General features: G+C 45.2%; 1 protein-coding gene across 17 annotated transcripts in view; it reads right to left on the bottom strand.

Moving 5' to 3' along the window:
* The window catches only part of RALGAPA1 (Ral GTPase activating protein catalytic subunit alpha 1), a 323,646-nt gene that overhangs the window by 93,240 nt on the left and 204,673 nt on the right, over nt 1-25,733 (bottom strand). For 16 of the 17 annotated variants that reach the window (XR_004431673.1, XM_033188254.1, XM_033188250.1 and 13 more), the window contains 2 exons: nt 3,917-4,778; nt 2,206-2,277 (listed from right to left, as the gene is read on the bottom strand). Coding sequence is in view for 16 of the 17 variants with exons in the window: in XM_033188254.1 (XP_033044145.1) it covers nt 2,206-2,277; nt 3,917-4,778 (934 nt within the window). In the remaining variant the exon portion in view is untranslated. Of the gene's footprint in view, nt 1-2,205; nt 2,278-2,302; nt 2,418-3,916; nt 4,779-25,733 lie in introns of those variants that run through there. The other variant, XM_033188257.1, reaches the window with a different exon arrangement.

The following is a 25,733-nucleotide window of genomic DNA, read 5'->3' as shown; positions in this document are numbered from 1 at the left end:
TGATTAGTATCCGGTGCTGGCCAGGTTGAAGTTATACAGGTGCTGTTACAAAATGTTGGTGAAATTACAAATTATTACTTAATAGAAGCAATTTCACAATAAACATGGCATGAAATATCCTGATACGATTTGACCTCAATAATTCTATTGCTAGGACTCTATCATGTGGCAAGAAATTAAATACAACTTAAATGTCCAACAATCATAAAACTTGGCATCATAAAAGATTATTTTTAGGCCGGGCGCAGTGGCTCACACCTGTAATCTCAGCACTTTGGGAGGCCAAGGCGGGTGGATCACGAGGTCAGGCGATCGAGACCATCCTGGCTATGACGAAACCCCATTTCTACTAAAAATACAAAAACAAAATTAGCTGGGCATGGTGGCGGGTGTGTGCCTGTAGTCCCAGCTACTCGGGAGGCCGAGACGGGAGACTGGTGTGTACCTGGGAGGCGGAGGTTGCAGTGAGCCGAGATCGCTCCGCTGCACTCCAGCCTGAGCGACAGAGCAAGACTCTGTCTCAAAAAAAAAAAAAAAAGATTATTTTTGAAGAATATCTAAATGACTGAGGAAATGCTCACAATATAATACAACACACACACAAAAAAACAAACAAAAAACTTGGTAATATCCCTATGATTCCAGTTCTGTAAAAAAAAAAAAAAAAAAAAAAAGTAGTACAGTGTTATATGGATTATATTTTTGTTTTATATTTTCCATAATAACCAAACAATTATTCTAAGATCATTTTGAGAAAAGCTAAAAACAACAACCAAAACCAGTTAGAAATTACAGGAAGTAAGTAAAGATTATATTTCTCTATACATTTGGCAGTAAAAGGAATGAGAGATCTGGATAGGACTACAGCTGGAAAGTAGAGTAACTGAGGAAAGTTTTGTTTTATGCTTTGTTTTGTTTAAAGGCAGATAACAAACATGTTTATTAAGAGGAAGAAGAAGAAATATAAAGAGGAGATAACTATGGCCGGGCGCGGTGGCTCAAGCCTGTAATCCCAGCACTTTGGGAGGCCGAGAGGGGCGGATCACAAAGTCAGGAGATCGAGACCATCCTGGCTAATACGGTGAAACCCCGTCTCTACTAAAGAATACAAAAAACTAGCCGGGCGACGAGGCGGGCGCCTGTAGTCCCAGCTACTTGGGAGGCGGAGGCAGGAAAATGGCGTGAACCTGGGAGGCGGCTGGCGTGAACCTGGGAGGCGGCTGGCGTGAACCTGGGAGGCGGCTGGCGTGAACCTGGAAGGCGGATGGCGTGAACCTGGGAGGCGGAGCTTGCAGTGAGCTGAGATCCGGCCACCGCACACCAGCCTGGGCGACAGAGCCAGACTCCGTCTCAAAAAAAAAAAAAAAGAGGAGATAACTTTTTGAAGACGATCCTAAAGCAGGCAAAGATGGCAGAAAGCAGATATACAAATAGATTTAAAAAGAAGGCTTTTCTCAAACTGAAGGTGAGCAAGAAAAGATGGCTCAATACAGAAATTTTAAAGAAGAGAGGAGGAAGATAAAGAATTGTTTGATGTGGGAATGGTCTGAATCATCTTATTCACTATGCATTCCTGTGGGTAGCTTTTTTCAAACCTGCTTCCCAATCCGTCAGAATCACTGGATTTAATTAATGAGAGATGTGACTAAGGTTTGTCTAAATATGGGAAAAACCAAAGGACATTTTACAGGTCCAATTAGTTTTCTGTGATTCAAAAGATGATTCTGAAATGCATAAAAAAGGCATAAACAAGCTGGGCGCGATGGCTCATGCCTGTAATTGCAGCACTTTGGGAGGCTGAGGCGGGCAGATCACGAGGTCAGGAGATCGAGACCATTCTAGCTAACACGGTGAAACCCCGTCTCCACTAAAAAAATACAAAAAAAAATTAGCCGGACATGGTAGCGGGCGCCTGTAGTCCCAGCTACTCCGGAGGCTGAACCGAGATCACGCCACTGCACTCAGGCCTGGGCGGCAGTGCGAGACTCTGTCTCCAAAAAAAAAAAAAAAAAAGGCATAAATAAACAATTCAAAGATACCTAACATTCTATGCAGTCCTAAAATTTTCTTAAAAAATTATTGCTCAGAAAGTTATAAATCAATAACATAGTATTATACACTATTTAAAATATTATTCACAGTATTATTCTAAACAGAGAAACACCTGAGAGTTGCTAGTTATGTGAAGATTTTCCAACAACTTACCACTGCCTTGAATCCAAGTTCCTAAGTTCTCTAAGTAGCTTTTCATTTTTCTTCAGGAGATGAAAGCTCCTCCTAAATAGAGAGATTTATAAACATTTTCATCACCTTTGCAGTGAATGACATGACAGTCCCGGAAATACTTTCCACTCTACTCATGCAACTTTTATACTTTTCTTGCCTTTTCATACTTCTAACACAAAGGAGAACAGACCCTAAAAAAAACGTAAAGAATATATGTCATTATTTCCACCAGGCCTTCATACATTTCTGCTAGTGGATCATATCAATTGGCCACTTCAATCTTTCCTTGCAGATGCTGTGAGCCTCCTAAACTCATATCTAGGAAAATGGATAAAAGTACTTTGTAGGTTCTTTTCAAGAGTCTCATAAAAATGTGAGAAAGTTGTACCTCATGAGAAATAAAATATTCACAGAATCTAAATCATTACCAAGGAAGCAAGTGTAATCCAGATGGAATTTTCTTTCTTCCTTGTTTTATAATTTTTAGACTACAAAGCAGTGAATAATTTTACCAAATCCCTTCCATGGGTGCTAAATATGTACAAATTATTTTCATAAAATCAATGCTTGCTGAAGTAAAATACAGCTTCTCATCTTTAATTTTTCCCAAGGGACAACATATGGACCATTCTACAGCAAAAGAGAGTAGAATGCATTTATACAATAACTGAGTGGCAATTACCTATATTTGCTCATACCATATGGCAAACTGTTCCTGAGATATAACGTTTCCTATAAGGCAGAGGATATTCTCTTCTAATAAATGGCTTCCCTATATTCCTTACTCCCTTCTAATAAGAGGCTTTCCTATAAGGCAGAGGATATTCCCTTCTAATAAGTGGAAGAGTTTAAATCAAGTAAGAGTATAAACACTAAGCAAACAAGCAGAACTCTATTTCAATGCTTGACATGCATTTGAATTACTTTAAGATTTATTCGTTCATTGACATCTGAGCTTCCCCTCCTACCATAAATTGACAGAGACAATACATTACTACTCCTTCCACTACCTACAGGGTTTCGTGACATAGGAATTAAAACCTAAATGTATGTTAATAATGCTCTACATTAGTGTACAATGCCAGTGTTTTATGTACATTATCTAATTTAATTATTCCCAGTATGTGAGGTGGGAACTACTCTCAATTTGTAGACTGCAGCCTGAGGCTCAAAAGTTAAGTAACTTTAAGCTAGGTCTTCTGATTTAAGCCTATTGTTCTTTTCATTTAGCTCCTACCTAACTTACTTGAATACCTCATGAGTTTATTGTAAGTTTTTAACAAGGTTTTGTAACATGCATCAGAAAAAAAAATTTTAACTTCAGATTCTTTTTTTGATTTTATCTTGAATCTTGAGTTAATTTCCCTGATTCAAACCGGAAATAATCATACTGCAGTTTCTAAAAAAAAATTATTAGGCTTACAGGAAGGTTGAAAAATGAGCCATAATTTCTAAGTCAAATAGTTCTACTAGTCATTTTGAAAATATTGATAATTTGCTGGATTATTTTATTCCTCTGAATCCCAATATAACTCAGTGGCCTCAAAAAAAAAAATCTGCAAAAAAATGAGTCAAAGAACTAATTGGTAGATACAATTTAGTAAGGAAAAGAACAGAAAATAAAATGCTTCATCAGAAGATGAATAAGACCGAAAAAAAAAAACAGAAAAAATTTCTCCCTTATGCTTACCGTTTGTCCCAGGAATTCATTCCCAATATACTAAGAAGCAATCTGCAATAATAAAATGCTGACTGAGGTTTCTGAGGTATTGGTTCATCTTGTTCCACAGCTTTCATGTTTAAGTCATTAAAGTGCTTCTCAACAAATTCTTTTTCTTCTGTATGTTGCTTAAGGATAGCATTAATAACATCATTTTCTTGTTTTTCAGAAATGCACACAGGTTGTGGAGCAGGAATATTAAGTGAGATTCCAGTTCTCTGTAAGCATTCAGGACTAGTAACACCCAAATACTGCAAGAGCTCATCAAGAACATCTTCTTCATCTCTTATTGTATCCCAAGTTGGTACAGTTTCTCTAAATCTTTTAAACTGGAGAGAAAGTCCATCTTTTACTGTTATATCTTCTAAGCATTCATTAGATGTTGGAGGCTCTTCTGGCTTCTCTTGGTGAGACAACGAAAGCATCAAAGATGTAGGTTCTGACAAGCCACTTACAGAAGGTGGGCCATACAGTATAGCAGAATCCCATGAATATTTTCCAGAGAGATCACGTACTATGATTCTGACATTTGAATTGGCTGATGCAAGGCCAGCAGATAAACCTCCTCCAGGCATATTCTCTTCTGATCTGATCTGGATACAGGACACTAAGGTTGTATTATTTAACACAAAGAACTGGATATTTGGACTCTCAAAGAGTTCAGGAGAAAGTTCAGTACTTTCACTGTAATGGTTGTCGTGATTTTCACACACCTGACTTGTTAGCATAGCAGGACCACCACTCATTGGATAATGGCCCAGGTGATTTACCAGATGTGTAATAACAGTGCGGGCTGCTATAGAGATTAATCCATGCTGCATTTGAGTTTTCACTGGAAATAAAAAATATAAATGAATGGGAATATTGCTGCTTCCTAGGGAATCATATGAAAATGAAACATTAGACAACGAAACATTAGACAACAAACAGGGATTTTATCACATTATTAATATTTCCAATTTAGATTCCGTATCACAGTAATGATGGCAAAAAAGGAGGAAAACCATTATTTGATGAAGTTTTGTTTATAAGGAAGCCCTTTCTGAAATTTTTGCTAATGGGTCCATAATTTAAACCAAGGCCCTTATATATGGATCACTTTTGAAGAATCAGCAGTATTATAAACCAATCATGAAATCCCTAATGCACGTTAAAAAGCCAAAGACGGCCAGGTGCTGTAACACATGTCTGTAATCTCAGCACTTTGGGAGGCTGAGGTGGGAGGATTGTTTGAGCCTAGGAGCTTGACACCAGCCTGGGCAACATAGGGAGACTATGTCTCTATAAAAAAAAATAATAATAGTAATACTAAAATTAGCCCAGCGTGGTGGCCACTGCACTCCAGCCCGGGTGTCAAAGCAAGACCATGTCTCCAACAACAACAAAACAAAACAAAAACAAAAACAAAAACACAATGAAATCTGTTCAACTGATAAGTTTCTTATCTCCATTAATAGATTCCAGATTCAGAGACAGTTTGTAGATGCCTTAAATGTCATTTAAATGTGACTTTTACAGATAATGTAAAAATGTTTCAGAAAAGGTGACATTCCAAGTAAACTCTGGGAATCAGAATAAATTTAAACAGCAAGTCAGTATAGCCAGTACCTGTATGCACAAGAGATTTTATTTTAAAAACAAAAATATTTGCTGGACCTACTTATATTTTTCTAAGGTATTCTTCAGGGTCAATGTGGTATAGTCTAGCAGTCAGTTATATGCAAAAAATATTTTTTTTTCCTCAAGTACAATAGGGAGGAAAACAGGTAAGAAGCATATTCATACAAATAACTAAAAAATCATAGGGAACAGTCGAAAGAGAAAACTCAAAGAATATAGTAGTTTAAGAGGCTTGGAAAGGCAAGATGCCCAATGTCAGAATCTGAAGGAGGAGGAAAAGGGAGGAGAGGGGGAGAAGGAAGACAGGGAACACAGAGAGAGTAATGAGGAAAAGGAGACAGGAGATAGACAATAATTTGTCAAAGCCAACTAGTTAAAGACTGCCAGTCTAAGGAGGGCTAAAGACTGTGATTCTGAGGGGTGTTGATGTGGAAGCCAGTTTGGGATTGAGTGGTGTCAGGAAGTGGGGACAACTAGTTGACTGTTGCCTTAATGCGTTTCATCTAACAGGTAGGAGGAGAGTTGTCTTTGGTAAAGAAGCATTAGTCATTCATGTTAGGATGTTTAGATAGGGATGTGTGTGTGTGTGTGTGTGTGTGTGTATTTAAAACATTCTTGTCTCTACTTAATTTTAGACGTAATTACAGAGTGATTGTGTTTCTGTATTATTCTACGACAGTAACAGAGTGATCTTGTCTGAGTATTTATATTCTCTGACAGTTAATCAGTTGGGAACACTAGGGCCTGTCAGAACAAATAAGGATTTGTCACAATAAACACAGATTTTTAAAATTTTTTATTTTTTTATTTTTGAGATGGAGTCTCACTCTGCCTCCCAGGCTGGAGTGCAGTGGCGCGATCTTGGCTCACTACAATCTCCGCCTCCCAGGTTCAAGTGATTCTCCTGCTCAGCCTGCCGAGCAGCCTGGGACTACAGGGGCACGCTACCACACCCAGATAATTTTTGTATTTTTAGTAGAGGCAGGGTTTCACCATATTGGCCAGCCTGGTCTTGACCTCTTGACCTCGTGATCCCCCACCTTGGCCTCCCAAAGTGCTGGGATTACAGGTGTGAGCCACCGAGCCGGGCCAGATACAGATTTAAGAATGTTCTGATTTACATACATGCCCAATTTTACGTGTTTAGTTTGATGACTTTTGGTAACTGTATATAATTGTGTAACCACCAACATAATCAATATGAAAAATTCCCTCACCAAAAAAGAATATTTTATTTTATGTAAACTATACCTCAATAAATAAAAAAATTCCCTCATCAAAAAAGAGTATTTTATGTAAAGTATACCTCAATAAACCTAACTCAAAAAAAAAGGGAGACCAGTTTGTGCATTGATAGTATAATCACTTTAAAAGAGGCAAGAGAAAAGAATAGTCTTACATTTTCAAGGCTTTAGCCTTCAAGATTCAGAACCAATACCACTGGGTATAGGCAAACCAACCATCCAGCTGCTATGCCATTAATGTTAATACCATCTTCTCCAATTCCAAAAAAGAATAGTTTCCTTTGGGCTTTGGTTACTTTTAAAATGTCAGAGTATCAAAATTTTAATTTCCCATTATCAACCAAGTTATATCTACATACATGTAAATATAAACATTTCTTAGTTTATTTATTGGTTTTTGTTTGAGACAGAGTCTTGCTGTGTCACCCAGGCTGGAGTGCAATGGCACGATCTCGGCTCACTGCAGCCTCTGCCTCCTGAGTTCAAGCAATTCTCGTGCCTCAGCTTCCCAAATAGCTGGTATTACAAGCATGTGCCACCACGCCTGGATAATTTTTGTATTAGAGAAGAGGCTTCACCATGTTGGCCAGGGTGGTCTTGAACTCTTGACCCCAAGTGATCCACTAGTCAGGGCCTCCCAAAGTGCTGGGATTACAGGTGTGAGTGACGCACCCGGCCAAACATTTCTTAGTTTAAAAGTTCCAATTAATGGCTGGGTGTGGTGGCTCACACCTGTCATCCCAGCACTTTGGGAGGCCGAGGCGGGCCAATCACCTGAGGTCAGTAGTTTGAGACCAGCCTGGCCAACATGGTGATACCGTGTCTCTACCAAAAAATACAAAAATTAGCTGGGTGTGGTGGTGCCCATCTGTAGTCCCTGCTACTCGGGAGGCTGAGGCAGGAGAATCACTTGAACCTGGCAGGCGGAGGTTGCAGTGAACTGAGATCACGCCATTGCACTCCAGCCTGGGTAATAAGAGTGAGGCTCTGTCTTAAAAAAATAAAAAATAAAATAAATAAATAAAAGTTCCAATTATATTGAAATTTTTAAAAATTATTTTTATGATTGTTACTAATAACCAGCCATTCAACACTAGATTAATAACACTAAATGATTAACTCTAATTCAATCCTTTGTTTTTAAGAATGTAAGCAAAGTAAAAAGTATTTTGAGCTATATGACAAGAAACAGCTTGAATCTAGTGTTTGCTTTCCCTTCCCTAATTGTAACCTAGAATATAAAAAATGTTCACACTATCAGGGGATAATTTAGCTGGTAGTCCTCATTTTGCACATGAGGACAAATGGGTTTGCAAAGTTAAGTGATTTGCCTACCATAGGAGATGTCTTTTGCTTCCCAGCTCAGTGTTATTTCCCTCTTTACCGTAGCTCTAATTTCCATACTTTTTTCTCCTTTGTTAAACTGTCTTTTTCTTTGTGAGATATGGAAACAATGAATTCAAAATTTATTTTTCTCTGTGTATAAGAACTTCAAAAAAGTACTACCTAGCATAAATTACTAAATAAAAAGCAAAGATCAATGGAAAAATATCAAGACTAAATCGAATTTTAAATGGTAACAAAAATTAAAACTAGTCATTTAAAAATTTTTAATATAGAAAAAGATTTTTCTATTCTTCATTCTCCCTTCTGAGTGATATACTTAAATAGATGACTCATTTTAAGCATTAAATCCTCTTTGCATAACATAGAAGTTTACATTCTGAAGAAGGGAAAGAATATAATTTAAAAGAAACAACCATAGAAAAGAGAAGAATCCCTAGCTTTGACTTGCTCTCTGATTCATGATCACAAATACGTAAGATTCCTTAAACTCCATTTTTCTGTAAGAATTGCATATTTATTTGTAAAGATGAGTTAAAAACTCTTACATACAAAACTGGAAATAACAGAAACAATAAAAAATCATTCAATTTAAAGAGCATTATAAGTAACATAGGTCTTATGAGTTTCTTTTTCTTTTTTTTTTTTTTTTGAGACAGAGTCTCGCTCTGTCGCCCAGGCTGGAGTGCAGTGGCCTGATCTCAGCTCACTGCAAGCTCCGCCTCCCGGGTTTACGCCATTCTCTCGCCTCAGCCTCCCGAGTAGCTGGGACTACAGGCGCCCGCCATCTCGCCCGGCTAATTTTTTTGTATATATTTTAGTAGAGACGGGGTTTCACCGTGTTAGCCAGGATGGTCTCGATCTCCTGACCTCGTGATCCGCCCGTCTCGGCCTCCCAAAGTGCTGGGATTACAGGCTTGAGCCACCGCGCCCGGCCCATGAGTTTCTTTTTCAAACCTACTTATAAATAATAACTCCAAGAATGAGCCAGGTCTTTCCCTAAAACATAAACCTCCAAGCCCAGGTACCAGTCCATCTCATATATCTTCTTCCCAAAGGTAGAGACAGTGAGTATGCAGTTTAAATGAGCTTGTTCACAAGTCTGTCATAATTACCCACATTGAAAACATGAAAAGAATAAATTTAAATCTCAGATATAGGTAAAGCATTTTCTGCCCTAAGTTGCTTCTCTAAATTCAGGATATATGTCTATATATAAAAGTATAAAAATCTCTCAAATTGTTAACTGGGCACTAAATTTATTTACTTATTTTTGAGCTATAAACTATAGAACATACATATCTCTTTTCTACTTATCTACTAAGATATAAAGAAGACATGAATTTCTCTAGTTTAGATATTTAAAATAAAATTCTAAAATAACCAGTCTTGTGAGAAAATGTAAAATGGAGATATCGATGCTTCTAAGGCTTTGTGTAAGTCTATTCAGGGTTGTCTTTTCAGATTGTCAGATTAAACAAACCCTACAGCATTTGCAGCAAACCCGTAATTACAGGTTATTATGGCATACAAAAGCAGCAAGACATAAAAAGCTGCTGCAATTCACTGCACTGTAATAGAACACGCAGAGGAAGTTAATTTTGGCAAATGCTTTAAATATTAGCTTTGCATAATAAGTATAGGTGAAACTATAATTAGGACAGAATGAATCCTTTGGAGCCTCCTTTCACTCTGACCCAGCAAATGATGACTTTTTGCTAATAAGACTACTGCCATTTGACAAAAAGCCAACTTCACTACCTTGCTTTATGCTTTAGTAAATTTAATAATTACAGATACTCCTGCCAATAGTTCTCAAATCAGGCTTGTTCAATCCAATACTGAGCTTATTAGCGACACTCAATGTTTAGAATTCTTTGGCCAAAAAAGTACTTGAAGATGATGAAACACGCCTTAGACAAGGGCACAATGATCACTCATTTTTGCCACATTAAAAAACACCCAGAGCATGTAGTCACTACAGACCAGAGAATTAGGTGCTGTTAGCTCACAGCTGTTCCTAAAAGGTTCTGCACTTATCTGGTCCTTAAAACCTTTGAGGAAGTCCAAAGGGAACAAACAACTTGATACATTTAGAGAAGGACACTGCACAGAGTATTTGATATCAATATTAAGCTAATCTATTCACATATTTTCCTTTGCTTCTTTTACAGTGACTGTTTGATATTGGTACGGTAAATTTTGTACAAAATCGAAAATTAAAACTTCCTTTGACCTAAGCAAACTCTATTGCTTTGTTTGAAACATACTCTGCTGTCTTGAATAAAAACTGCCATTTTATACCTTAAATGTGCAAAGGTCAACTAGTATTTTCACATAACCATATTTTTAAGTAAAATAAACATGGTATCTTATTATGTTAAATCTAAAAATATAATTTTAAATTGCTTATATAAACTTTATTTTTTTTTGCTTTATACTGCTTGTTATACCCCTTTTATATTTGAGAAACAATTTAAATCTTAAATTCCTATTTCATATGGTATTTATGTTCCAGACAAACTATCTGTACCTTATGGTCAAACCAAAACCCTAGCTCAACTTCCTTGGCCTCTAAGTTCATACTTTCACTTTCATTGTATGCCATCAATCCATTATCACGGACACATCTTAGATGTTTTATTCATTTGTAACTATTCTACCTTTAAAAATCAAACTTTTCCTTACTAGCCCACTCTTTGACCACAACATCCTAGTGTAGTGACTTCCCAATTGTGTTTTGTAAAGTTCTTGGAGAAGGCCCTTAGAGATGGACAGGAAGAAACTGGTAGTACCCCACACCTCCACTCTGCTGTGGTTCTATTTTTTAAAGTTTTCCAAACTGAGCTTCCTTATACAATTTATTTGAAGAGGTTCTGCTACCTAAAAAAAGTTTTAAAAATAACTGTCCTAATATACCAATGATGCTCTCAGTGGTTCTCAACTGTGGCTGCATATTAGTCACATGCAGAGCTTTAAACAATCTCAGCAAATCCCAGATTAAGATATCAAAATCTTGAAAGAGCACAAACACATTCCTCCACATATCTCAACTTCCTGTGCCCAACACAAACACATTCACACATTCCTCAGCCCTGGGCCCAGCACAAACACATTCCTCCATATATCTCAACTTCCTGAGCCCAACACAAACACATTCACACATTCCTCAGCCCTGGGCCCAGCACAAACACATTCCTCCATATATCTCAACTTCCTGAGCCCAGCACAAACACATTCCTCCATATATCTCAACTTTGGAAAAACACCACCTGGAGAGTCCCCCGATAAGGTCACAACCGTTTGTGGTTTTACTGAAGGCACGGGAACCAATAGAAAACTACTAAATGTATAACTTAAAATGACAACCAATTGTAATGCTATAACCAAAAGAATACCCTTGTTCCTCTGTAACTTAGCATATCCTGTTTACATCAGGATATAAAAAGCGAGCACACGCATCGTTCGGGGCCCTCTTGTACGCTGTGGAATGGAGGGACCAAGTTCGAACTTGCAGTAAAGATCCTTGCCGCTTGGCTTTGACTCTGGACTCTGGTGGTCTTCTTCGGGGAATAAATGGTCTGGGCATAACATTTGGGGGCTCGTCCGGGATTCCCCAAGCCCACCAGACCCCTGGTCAATGGATCTACCAGGAGCTGCGGATAGGTGAGCCGGCTCGTCTCTGTTTGTCTTGTCTGTCTGTATCTGTTCTGAACCTGTATCTGTGACTCGTGAGGTCTGAAACTAAAGCTGACACAGTCCTGGCGGACGCGCTACAGGACGGCCAGCGGAGACTGGTGGAGACATCCCCTGGCTCTCGCCTGATTTAGATTTCTATCTGAACTGATTCTGACCCGGGCTTCTGGAGCGCGCTTGCGGCTAGATATTATAGATACTCCAGTTTTCCTTTGCAGGAATCCTAACCCATATTCTTTTGCAGGAAGAGACTACAAACTATTACAGAATGGGTAATACCCAGAGCACACCCCATCTCTCCTTATAATAATTTCAAGGATGTTAGGGCAAGGGGCCATGATCTTAGTGGGGAAATCAGGAGGAGAAAGCTAATTACTCTGTGCCGTTCCGAATGGCCCGCCTTTAATGTGGGGTGGCCACCCGAAGGGACATTCTGTCTTCCCGTCATCACTAAAGTCCAAGGTTTTCCTACCTGGGCGGGCTGGCCACCGGATCAAATCCCATATATCCTCATATGGCAGGACCTTGTTGAGAACCCGCCCCCTTGCCTGTCCCCTTTCCTACTAGCCCCTGGACCCTGTAAGCCCCTGGACCCTGTAAGACACTGGTTGCTCGGCCGCTAAAATCCAAGCAACCGACTGCCCCCCCCATCCTGTTTTACCTGATAGTGAGGACCCACTGTCCACAGAACCCCCTCCGTACCCCTTCGGGCCCCAGGCCCCAGCCCCCTGGGCTGAGCCACAGGAAGAAGCAGGCGGACGGGAGGCGGCCGGCGCACCCGAGCCCACTGAAAGCGAAAGTAACTCTGAAGGGCCGGTGGGGCGATGCGAGGGCGCACTTTGCGGATTAGCCCCCCCCAGCCGCCTGACTCCACGGTGGCTCTACCCCTTCGGGAAATAGGACCCCCAGATGACACGGAATCCCCAGGTTCCAGTACTGGCCGTTCTCCACCAGTGATCTGTATAACTGGAAGACTCAGAGTGCCCGGTTTTCAGACAACCCCAAAGATTTAATGGCTTTACTAGATAGTGTCATGTTCACCCACCAGCCCACCTGGGATGATTGTCAGCAGCTCCTCTGAAACTTGTTCACAATGGAGGAGCGAGAGAGAATACAGGTAGAAGCTAGAAAGCTGGTCCCGGGGGACGACGGTCAACCAACTGCCAACCCTGACCTCATAATGCGACTTTTCCTCTGACCAGGCCGGTGTGGGACTATAACACGGCAGAAGGTAGGGGACGGCTACACCTTTATTGCCAGACTCTAATGGCGGGTCTCCGGGCAGCTGCTCGCAAGACCACTAATTTGGCTAAGGTATACTCTGTTCTGCAGGGAAAGGCAGAAAGCCCAGCTACCTACTTAGAAAGATTAATGGAAGCTTTTAGACAATACACCCCCATAGACCCAGAGGCCCCAGGAAGTCACGCAGCTGTTGTAATGTCTTTTGTAAATCAGGCGGCCCCAGATATTAAGAAGAAACTCCAGAAATTAGAAGACTTAGAGGGAAAACAGATTCAGGACCTTCTTCAGATAGCCCAGCGAGTTTACAATAATAGAGATACTCCAGAGGAAAGGCAATTTAAGGCCACTGAAAAAATGACAAGGTCCTGGCAGCAGTAGTACAGAAAGAGCATTTACAACCAGAGAACACCCAACCTAGGCGGTCCCCCAGACATGATAATCTGAGCAAAGACCAATGTGTCTACTGTAAGGAGGCTGGCCACTGGGTAAAAGACTGCCCCAAAAAGAAACAACGCAGAGGACAGGGACCCCCTAGGTCTACACCCTTACTAGTCACTCAAGATGAAGACTAGGGAAGATGGGGTTCGGACCCCCTCCCCGAACCTAGGGTAACTTTGAAAGTGGAGGGGTCCCCAGTTCAGTTTTTGTTCGATACGGGAGCACAGCACTTGGTCCTAGTTAAAACCAATGGAAAATTATCCTCCAAGTCCTCGTGGGTGCAAGGGGCCACAGGGATTAAGAAGTACCCCTGGACAACACAAAGAACAGTAAACCTCGGAGCCAGGAATGTAACCCATTCTTTCCTGGTCATCCCTGAGAGCCCCTGTCCCCTACTAGGGAGAGACCTGCTAACTAAAATGGGAGCGCAGATCCATTTCCTCCCTGAGGGGCCCGTCGTGATCAACTCCCAAAATCAGCCCGTGTCCGTCCTGACCATAACCCTAGAAGATGAGTACTGGCTCCACCAGGAGCGAGCGGCCCCTGACCAGGACATAGCAACCTGGCTCCAGCAATATCCAGGAGCTGGGCGGAAACGGGGGGCTTAGGATTAGCAAAACACCATCCTGCCTTGTTTGTTGAACTCAAGCTTGGGACAGACCCCGTTCGAGTACGCCAATACCCGATGCCCCTAGAGGCCAAAGAAGGGATTGCACCACATATTCGCCGGCTCCTCGACCAAGGGGTCCTTCGCCCATGTCACTCACCCTGGAATACTCCATTGTTGCCGGTACGGAAACCCAATAGCGGAGAGTACAGACCTGTACAAGACTTGAGAGAAGTCAATAAGAGGGTTATGGACATACATCCAACTGTGCCTAACCCGTACACCCTCCTGAGTACCCTAAACCCTAAACATCAATGGTACACTGTTCTGGATTTGAAAGATGCTTTCTTCAGTTTGCCTTTAGCCCCTCAGAGCCAAAAGCTCTTCGCCTTCGAGTGGACTGACCCTGACAGGGGCATAAATGGCCAATTGACATGGACCAGACTGCGCAGGGATTCAAAAACTCCCCTACCCTGTTCGATGAAGCTCTCCATGAAGACCTGGGTGAGTACCGACGCAAACACCCTGAAATAACCTTACTACAGTATGTTGATGACCTCCTGATTGCGGCCGAAACCCAAGAAGCTTGTATCCAAGGGACAAGGGTCTCTTACAAGCTCTAGGGGATCTGGGCTACCGAGCCTTGGCAGAAAGGCTCAAATCTGTAAACCAGAAGTAACATATCTGGGGTACCTGCTAAGAGGAGGACAACGCTGGTTAACGGATGCCCGGAAGCAGACTGTTCTGCAGATACCCAGGCCACAATCCACCCGACAAGTAAGGGAATTCTTGGGATCGGCGGGATTTTGTAGACTATGGATCCCTGGGTTCGCAGAGATGGCTAAACCCTTGTATCAGGCAACACGGGGACAACAGCCATTTAATTGGACAGAAGAAGCCAAGTCAGCTTTCCAACAGATCAAAACCGCCCTACTCTCTGCGCCCGCCCTGGGACTACCTGATGTCACCAAGCCCTTCCACTTATACGTGGACGAGAGCAAGGGTGTCGCCAAGGCGGTGCTAACTCAGAACTTAGGCCCCTGGCGGAGGCCAGTTGCCTACCTGTCAAAGAAATTAGACCCAGTGGCTGCCGGGTGGCCCCCTTGTCTCTGAATGATTGCAGCCATGGCCCTGATGGTACAAGATGCTGATAAACTTGTCATGGGTCAAGAATTACGGGTCGTTACTCCACATGCCATCGAGGGTGTACTCAAACAGCCACCTGATCGATGGATAAGTAACGCCCGGCTCACCCACTATCAAGGACTACTACTAAACCCCCTCAGGATAACTTTCCTGCCCCCAACAACCTTAAACCCTGCCTTGCTGCTGCCCTACCAGGACCTGAACGCCCCGCTCCATGATTGCACCGAGATACTAGCTCAGGTACACGGAATTCGAGAAGACATGCAGGACCGCCCACTTCCTGATGCTGACCTCGTTTGGTTCACCGATGGGAGCAGCTTCATACACCAAGGCCAGAGGTATGCTGGAGCAGCAGTGACTTCAGAGACCGAGGTAATCTGGGCGGAACCCCTGCCCCGGGACGTCGGCCCAGAGGGCCGAACTGATAGCACTCATCCAAGCTCTCACCTTAGGGGCAGGAAAGAAACTGACAGTATACACAGACAGCTGATATGCTTTTGCTACGGTGCATATACATGGGGCCATTTACAGGGAGCGAGGGTTACTAACAGCTGAAAGAAAAGAGGTAAAAAACAAAAAAGAGATTCTAGCCCTGTTAACAGCCCTATGGAAAGCGGAAAAATTGGCTATTATACATTGCCCAGGGCATCAGAAACCAATCACTCCGATTGCTCGAGGCAACTCTCTGGCAGACCAAACTGCAAGGAGTATGGCAAAGGCTCCCAGCCAACTCCTTGCACTCCAGCTCCCTGATCTGGGCCCCCGGGACTTGCCATATCTCCCTGATTATTCAGAAAAAGATCTCCAGTGGATCGACAAACTTCCCCTGAAACAGATCCAGAATGGGTGGTGGACTGATACTAATGACCAAACTATCCTACCGGAAAAATTAGGACAACAAGTGTTAGAACACATCCACCAAACCACCCACCTGGGTGCCTGGCGGATGATAGATCTGATCAGATGCTCCAAGCTCAAAATCAGACATATAGCCGAGATGGCCAGCAGCATCGTGACAAGTTGCAAAGTCTGCCGGCTTAGCAACGCCTATCCCCAACCTCAGGCTGCAACGGGAACAAGGCTCAGGGGAACCCGGCCCGGTATCTACTGGGAAGTAGATTTTACTGAGATAAAGCCAGGAAAATACGGATATCGGTACTTACTTGTCTTTGTAGATACTTTCTCAGGGTGGACTGAAGCATTCCCAACCAAAAGAGAAACCGCTCAGGTTGTAGCAAAGAAAATTCTGGAAGACATCCTCCCCAGGTATGGCTTCCCCGTCCAGATAGGGTCAGATAATGGGCCGGCCTTCGTTGCTAAGGTAAGTCAGGATTTGGCTTTCCTCCTTGGGGCAAATTGGAAACTACATTGCGCTTACAGGCCCCAAAGTTCGGGACAGGTAGAAAGGATGAATCGGACCTTAAAAGAGACCTTAACTAAACTGACTATGGAGACTGGCGCTAATTGGGTGGTCCTCCTCCCCTACGCTCTGTTCCGGGCCCGTAATACCCCTTACAGACTGGGCCTTACCCCTTATGAAATCATGTATGGCAGACCCCCACCCGTGGTTCCTGGCCTAAAAGATGATTTGCTCAAATCTGAAACAGAAAATGTCTCTGAACTCTTATTTTCCCTACAAGCCTTACAGAAAGTTCATCAGGAAATCTGGCCCAAGCTGAAGGAACTATATGAAACCGGTCCCCCACCGACACCCCATCCGTACCAGCCAGGAGACTGGGTCCTGGTTAAGTGACACCGACAAGAGACCCTAGAACCCAGGTGGAAGGGACCACTCCAGGTACTCCTAACCACACCCACCGCCCTGAAGGTAGAAGGCATCACGTCGTGGATCCACTACACCCACGTCAAACCAGTGGACCCGACATTCGACCTTCTTGGGCCAATCACAGCAGCAACTGGAGCACCGGCCACGTGGACTGTGGACAGAGCTAAGAACAACCCCTTAAAACTCACCCTGCGCCAGCAGCATAGCTCACTGCAAACATGCAGCTAGGTAGTTTAACTCTAACGTTAGTCGCCCTAGTGGCCGCTGGGGCAAACACAAAACCAGCTCCTAATCCATTTGTCTGGAGATTCTGGCTTTATGAAAACCAGACCCACCCTGGGCAACCTCATAAGCCCGGGAAATTATTGGCCAGTGCTGATTGCCCCTCCTCAGGGTGCAATGACCCAATCCTGCTAAATTTTACTGGTTTTCAGATAGCCAAACCAATGGGCCAATAATATGTTTTGAGTTTGATCAGACTCAATACAATTGTAAACACTATTGGTGGCACCAAAACGTAGGCTGCCCCTATGGCTACTGCAACATGCATAAACCTCGGGTGTGGAGGCCAGACACAGAAGGCTGGAGGCCAAGATCCGAGAACTGGAATTTCGGGCAAGGCACCCAAGACAGAGGTAAAATGTATACCTGGATAGTCAAGGACCTTGGAACTCGCGCTGGACCACGCCTCAACATGGGGCTGTATACTATTCCTCTTCCTCCACATGGCCTAGCAGTCACCTCTATCTGTGGCGTGGCCTAGTTCAGGTACGGCCCCTGGTCCATGGAGATATCCAACGACAGGAGAACAGACTAACACAAGATTTACGTCCTTTCTCCTGGTTAGAATTATTACAAGAAGGATTAGAACTTGCTAACCTTACAGGACTTCACAGCTGGTCTGGCTGCTTTCTGTGTGCCACCCTAGGGCGCCCACCACTAACCGCTGTCCCTCTGCCATGGGAATCCTCTACCCAAACTAACAACCTTCATCATCCCTTGAATGCTCTTATTCCTAATGTGCCACTGTACCTGAACCCCAGTCAGGAGAAGTTTCCTTACTGTTTTTCAGGCACTAACTCCAGCCTCTGCAACATCACGGTAACGCCCCCTAATACCACCCTAAGGGCCCCGCCGGGCATATTCTTTTGGTGTAATGGAACATTATCTAAGAACCTATCTGGTCCCTCTGTTACCACCTACTGTGTAGACACCGGTTAACTCTACTAACTGCCAGCGAGTTCCTGGGGTACACCGGCAATTGGACTAGTACTGCTATTCACCCAGCCCCTAGACCGAGACCAGCACGAACCATATTTCTCCCCCTCATTGCGGGAATCTCCCTCACCTCATCCCTCACTGTGGCCGGACTGGCAGGGGGAGCCCTAGGTCACACCCTCATAGAAAGCAACAAATTGCACCAACAATTTGCCGTTGCTATGGAGGAGTCGGCTGAGTCCCTTGCCTCCCTTCAGCGACAGCTCACATCCCTAGCTCAGGTCACCTTGCAGAACGGAGGGCCCTAGACCTACTCACTGCTGAAAAACGTGGTACATGTATGTTCATAAAGGAAGACTGTTGTTTCTACATAAATGAGTCAGGGCTCGTACAGAACCAGGTCCAACAGCTACGCAAGTTAAGCACAGAAATGAAAAAACAGCAATTTGCCTCAGCTGCAAACCAATGGTGGAATTCCTCTATGTTTTCTGTTAGCCCCCTTCCTTGGACCCCTGCTAAGCCTACTATTTCTGTTACCATAGGACCCTGTGTTATTAACCGAATTTTGCAGTTTGTCAGGGAAAGGTTTGACACCATACAGCTCATGGTCCTCAAAGCCCAATACCAACCTGTAGACACTGAAACAGAATCAGACTTATAAGACCCAAGATTGGCTCCAGAGGTACCTGAGAAAGGGGGAATGAAAGAGCACAAACACATTCCTCCACATATCTCAACTTCCTGAGCCCAACACAAACACATTCACACATTCCTCAGCCCTGGGCCCAGCACAAACACATTCCTCCATATATCTCAACTTCCTGAGCCCAGCACAAACACATTCCTCCATATATCTCAACTTTGGAAAAACACCACCTGGAGAGTCCTCCGATAAGGTCACAACCGTTTGTGGTTTTACGAAGGCGCGGGAACCAATAGAAAACTACTAAATGTATAACTTAAAATGACAACCAATTGTAATGCTATAATCAAAAGAATACCCTTGTTCCTCTGTAACTTAGCATATCCTGTTCACATCAGGCTATAAAAAGCGAGCACACGCATCGTTCGGGGCCCTCTTGTACGCTGTGGAATGGAGGGACCAAGTTCGAACTTGCAGTAAAGATCCTTGCCGCTTGGCTTTGACTCTGGACTCTGGTGGTCTTCTTCGGGGAATAAATGGTCTGGGCATAACATTGGGGGCTCGTCCGGGATTCCCCAAGCCCACCAGACCCCTGGTCAATGGATCTACCAGGAGCTGCGGATAGGTGAGCCGGCTCGTCTCTGTTTGTCTTGTCTGTCTGTATCTGTTCTGAACCTGTATCTGTGACTCGTGAGGTCTGAAACTAAAGCTGACACAGTCCTGGCGGACGCGCTACAGGACGGCCAGCGGAGACTGGTGGGAGACATCCCCTGGCTCTCGCCTGATTTAGATTTCTATCTGAACTGATTCTGACCCGGGCTTCTGGAGCGCGCTTGCGGCTAGATATTATAGATACTCCAGTTTTCCTTTGCAGGAATCCTAACCCATATTCTTTTGCAGGAAGAGACTACAAACTATTACAGAATGGGTAATACCCAGAGCACACCCCATCTCTCCTTATAAATAATTTCAAGGATGTTAGGGCAAGGGGCCATGATCTTAGTGGGGAAATCAGGAGGAGAAAGCTAATTACTCTGTGCCGTTCCGAATGGCCCGCCTTTAATGTGGGGTGGCCACCCGAAGGGACATTCTGTCTTCCCGTCATCACTAAAGTCCAAGGTTTTCCTACCTGGGCGGGCTGGCCACCCGGATCAAATCCCATATATCCTCATATGGCAGGACCTTGTTGAGAACCCGCCCCCTTGCCTGTCCCCTTTCCTACTAGCCCCTGGACCCTGTAAGCCCCTGGACCCTGTAAGACACTGGTTGCTCGGCCGCTAAAATCCAAGCAACCGACTGCCCCCCCCATCCTGTTTTACCTGATAGTGAGGACCCACTGTCCACAGAACCCCCTCCGTACCCCTTCGGGCCCCAGGCCCCAGCCCCCTGGGCTGAGCCACAGGAAGAAGCAGGCGGACGGGAGGCGGCCGGCGCACCCGAGCCCACTGAAAGCGAAAGTAACTCTGAAGGGCCGGTGGGGCGAATGCGAGGGCGCACTTTGCGGATTAGCCCCCCCCAGCCGCCTGACTCCACGGTGGCTCTACCCCTTCGGGAAATAGGACCCCCAGATGACACGGGAATCCCCAGGTTCCAGTACTGGCCGTTCTCCACCAGTGATCTGTATAACTGGAAGACTCAGAGTGCCCGGTTTTCAGACAACCCCAAAGATTTAATGGCTTTACTAGATAGTGTCATGTTCACCCACCAGCCCACCTGGGATGATTGTCAGCAGCTCCTCTGAAACTTGTTCACAATGGAGGAGCGAGAGAGAATACAGGTAGAAGCTAGAAAGCTGGTCCCGGGGGACGACGGTCAACCAACTGCCAACCCTGACCTCATAAATGCGACTTTTCCTCTGACCAGGCCGGTGTGGGACTATAACACGGCAGAAGGTAGGGGACGGCTACACCTTTATTGCCAGACTCTAATGGCGGGTCTCCGGGCAGCTGCTCGCAAGACCACTAATTTGGCTAAGGTATACTCTGTTCTGCAGGGAAAGGCAGAAAGCCCAGCTACCTACTTAGAAAGATTAATGGAAGCTTTTAGACAATACACCCCCATAGACCCAGAGGCCCCAGGAAGTCACGCAGCTGTTGTAATGTCTTTTGTAAATCAGGCGGCCCCAGATATTAAGAAGAAACTCCAGAAATTAGAAGACTTAGAGGGAAAACAGATTCAGGACCTTCTTCAGATAGCCCAGCGAGTTTACAATAATAGAGATACTCCAGAGGAAAGGCAATTTAAGGCCACTGAAAAAATGACCAAGGTCCTGGCAGCAGTAGTACAGAAAGAGCATTTACAACCAGAGAACACCCAACCTAGGCGGTCCCCCAGACATGATAATCTGAGCAAAGACCAATGTGTCTACTGTAAGGAGGCTGGCCACTGGGTAAAAGACTGCCCCAAAAAGAAACAACGCAGAGGACAGGGACCCCCTAGGTCTACACCCTTACTAGTCACTCAAGATGAAGACTAGGGAAGATGGGGTTCGGACCCCCTCCCCGAACCTAGGGTAACTTTGAAAGTGGAGGGGTCCCCAGTTCAGTTTTTGTTCGATACGGGAGCACAGCACTTGGTCCTAGTTAAAACCAATGGAAAATTATCCTCCAAGTCCTCGTGGGTGCAAGGGGCCACAGGGATTAAGAAGTACCCCTGGACAACACAAAGAACAGTAAACCTCGGAGCCAGGAATGTAACCCATTCTTTCCTGGTCATCCCTGAGAGCCCCTGTCCCCTACTAGGGAGAGACCTGCTAACTAAAATGGGAGCGCAGATCCATTTCCTCCCTGAGGGGCCCGTCGTGATCAACTCCCAAAATCAGCCCGTGTCCGTCCTGACCATAACCCTAGAAGATGAGTACTGGCTCCACCAGGAGCGAGCGGCCCCTGACCAGGACATAGCAACCTGGCTCCAGCAATATCCAGGAGCTTGGGCGGAAACGGGGGGCTTAGGATTAGCAAAACACCATCCTGCCTTGTTTGTTGAACTCAAGCTTGGGACAGACCCCGTTCGAGTACGCCAATACCCGATGCCCCTAGAGGCCAAAGAAGGGATTGCACCACATATTCGCCGGCTCCTCGACCAAGGGGTCCTTCGCCCATGTCACTCACCCTGGAATACTCCATTGTTGCCGGTACGGAAACCCAATAGCGGAGAGTACAGACCTGTACAAGACTTGAGAGAAGTCAATAAGAGGGTTATGGACATACATCCAACTGTGCCTAACCCGTACACCCTCCTGAGTACCCTAAACCCTAAACATCAATGGTACACTGTTCTGGATTTGAAAGATGCTTTCTTCAGTTTGCCTTTAGCCCCTCAGAGCCAAAAGCTCTTCGCCTTCGAGTGGACTGACCCTGACAGGGGCATAAATGGCCAATTGACATGGACCAGACTGCGGCAGGGATTCAAAAACTCCCCTACCCTGTTCGATGAAGCTCTCCATGAAGACCTGGGTGAGTACCGACGCAAACACCCTGAAATAACCTTACTACAGTATGTTGATGACCTCCTGATTGCGGCCGAAACCCAAGAAGCTTGTATCCAAGGGACCAAGGGTCTCTTACAAGCTCTAGGGGATCTGGGCTACCGAGCCTTGGCAAGAAAGGCTCAAATCTGTAAACCAGAAGTAACATATCTGGGGTACCTGCTAAGAGGAGGACAACGCTGGTTAACGGATGCCCGGAAGCAGACTGTTCTGCAGATACCCAGGCCACAATCCACCGACAAGTAAGGGAATTCTTGGGATCGGCGGGATTTTGTAGACTATGGATCCCTGGGTTCGCAGAGATGGCTAAACCCTTGTATCAGGCAACACGGGGACAACAGCCATTTAATTGGACAGAAGAAGCCAAGTCAGCTTTCCAACAGATCAAAACCGCCCTACTCTCTGCGCCCGCCCTGGGACTACCTGATGTCACCAAGCCCTTCCACTTATACGTGGACGAGAGCAAGGGTGTCGCCAAGGCGGTGCTAACTCAGAACTTAGGCCCCTGGCGGAGGCCAGTTGCCTACCTGTCAAAGAAATTAGACCCAGTGGCTGCCGGGTGGCCCCCTTGTCTCTGAATGATTGCAGCCATGGCCCTGATGGTACAAGATGCTGATAAACTTGTCATGGGTCAAGAATTACGGGTCGTTACTCCACATGCCATCGAGGGTGTACTCAAACAGCCACCTGATCGATGGATAAGTAACGCCCGGCTCACCCACTATCAAGGACTACTACTAAACCCCCTCAGGATAACTTTCCTGCCCCCAACAACCTTAAACCCTGCCTTGCTGCTGCCCTACCAGGACCTGAACGCCCCGCTCCATGATTGCACCGAGATACTAGCTCAGGTACACGGAATTCGAGAAGACATGCAGGACCGCCCACTTCCTGATGCTGACCTCGTTTGGTTCACCGATGGGAGCAGCTTCATACACCAAGGCCAGAGGTATGCTGGAGCAGCAGTGACTTCAGAGACCGAGGTAATCTGGGCGGAACCCCTGCCCCCGGGGACGTCGGCCCAGAGGGCCGAACTGATAGCACTCATCCAAGCTCTCACCTTAGGGGCAGGAAAGAAACTGACAGTATACACAGACAGCTGATATGCTTTTGCTACGGTGCATATACATGGGGCCATTTACAGGGAGCGAGGGTTACTAACAGCTGAAAGAAAAGAGGTAAAAAACAAAAAAGAGATTCTAGCCCTGTTAACAGCCCTATGGAAAGCGGAAAAATTGGCTATTATACATTGCCCAGGGCATCAGAAACCAATCACTCCGATTGCTCGAGGCAACTCTCTGGCAGACCAAACTGCAAGGAGTATGGCAAAGGCTCCCAGCCAACTCCTTGCACTCCAGCTCCCTGATCTGGGCCCCCGGGACTTGCCATATCTCCCTGATTATTCAGAAAAAGATCTCCAGTGGATCGACAAACTTCCCCTGAAACAGATCCAGAATGGGTGGTGGACTGATACTAATGACCAAACTATCCTACCGGAAAAATTAGGACAACAAGTGTTAGAACACATCCACCAAACCACCCACCTGGGTGCCTGGCGGATGATAGATCTGATCAGATGCTCCAAGCTCAAAATCAGACATATAGCCGAGATGGCCAGCAGCATCGTGACAAGTTGCAAAGTCTGCCGGCTTAGCAACGCCTATCCCCAACCTCAGGCTGCAACGGGAACAAGGCTCAGGGGAACCCGGCCCGGTATCTACTGGGAAGTAGATTTTACTGAGATAAAGCCAGGAAAATACGGATATCGGTACTTACTTGTCTTTGTAGATACTTTCTCAGGGGGACTGAAGCATTCCCAACCAAAAGAGAAACCGCTCAGGTTGTAGCAAAGAAAATTCTGGAAGACATCCTCCCCAGGTATGGCTTCCCCGTCCAGATAGGGTCAGATAATGGGCCGGCCTTCGTTGCTAAGGTAAGTCAGGATTTGGCTTTCCTCCTTGGGGCAAATTGGAAACTACATTGCGCTTACAGGCCCCAAAGTTCGGGACAGGTAGAAAGGATGAATCGGACCTTAAAAGAGACCTTAACTAAACTGACTATGGAGACTGGCGCTAATTGGGTGGTCCTCCTCCCCTACGCTCTGTTCCGGGCCCGTAATACCCCTTACAGACTGGGCCTTACCCCTTATGAAATCATGTATGGCAGACCCCCACCCGTGGTTCCTGGCCTAAAAGATGATTTGCTCAAATCTGAAACAGAAAATGTCTCTGAACTCTTATTTTCCCTACAAGCCTTACAGAAAGTTCATCAGGAAATCTGGCCCAAGCTGAAGGAACTATATGAAACCGGTCCCCCACCGACACCCCATCCGTACCAGCCAGGAGACTGGGTCCTGGTTAAGTGACACCGACAAGAGACCCTAGAACCCAGGTGGAAGGGACCACTCCAGGTACTCCTAACCACACCCACCGCCCTGAAGGTAGAAGGCATCACGTCGTGGATCCACTACACCCACGTCAAACCAGTGGACCCGACATTCGACCTTCTTGGGCCAATCACAGCAGCAACTGGAGCACCGGCCACGTGGACTGTGGACAGAGCTAAGAACAACCCCTTAAAACTCACCCTGCGCCAGCAGCATAGCTCACTGCAAACATGCAGCTAGGTAGTTTAACTCTAACGTTAGTCGCCCTAGTGGCCGCTGGGGCAAACACAAAACCAGCTCCTAATCCATTTGTCTGGAGATTCTGGCTTTATGAAAACCAGACCCACCCTGGGCAACCTCATAAGCCCGGGAAATTATTGGCCAGTGCTGATTGCCCCTCCTCAGGGTGCAATGACCCAATCCTGCTAAATTTTACTGGTTTTCAGATAGCCAAACCAATGGGCCAATAATATGTTTTGAGTTTGATCAGACTCAATACAATTGTAAACACTATTGGTGGCACCAAAACGTAGGCTGCCCCTATGGCTACTGCAACATGCATAAACCTCGGGTGTGGAGGCCAGACACAGAAGGCTGGAGGCCAAGATCCGAGAACTGGAATTTCGGGCAAGGCACCCAAGACAGAGGTAAAATGTATACCTGGATAGTCAAGGACCCTTGGAACTCGCGCTGGACCACGCCTCAACATGGGGCTGTATACTATTCCTCTTCCTCCACATGGCCTAGCAGTCACCTCTATCTGTGGCGTGGCCTAGTTCAGGTACGGCCCCTGGTCCATGGAGATATCCAACGACAGGAGAACAGACTAACACAAGATTTACGTCCTTTCTCCTGGTTAGAATTATTACAAGAAGGATTAGAACTTGCTAACCTTACAGGACTTCACAGCTGGTCTGGCTGCTTTCTGTG

This window comes from Trachypithecus francoisi, unplaced genomic scaffold, assembly GCF_009764315.1.
Source record: "Trachypithecus francoisi isolate TF-2019V2 unplaced genomic scaffold, Tfra_2.0 Lachesis_group3, whole genome shotgun sequence".
Lineage (NCBI taxonomy): Eukaryota > Metazoa > Chordata > Mammalia > Primates > Cercopithecidae > Trachypithecus > Trachypithecus francoisi.
This window is presented reverse-complemented; position numbering and strand designations above follow the sequence as displayed.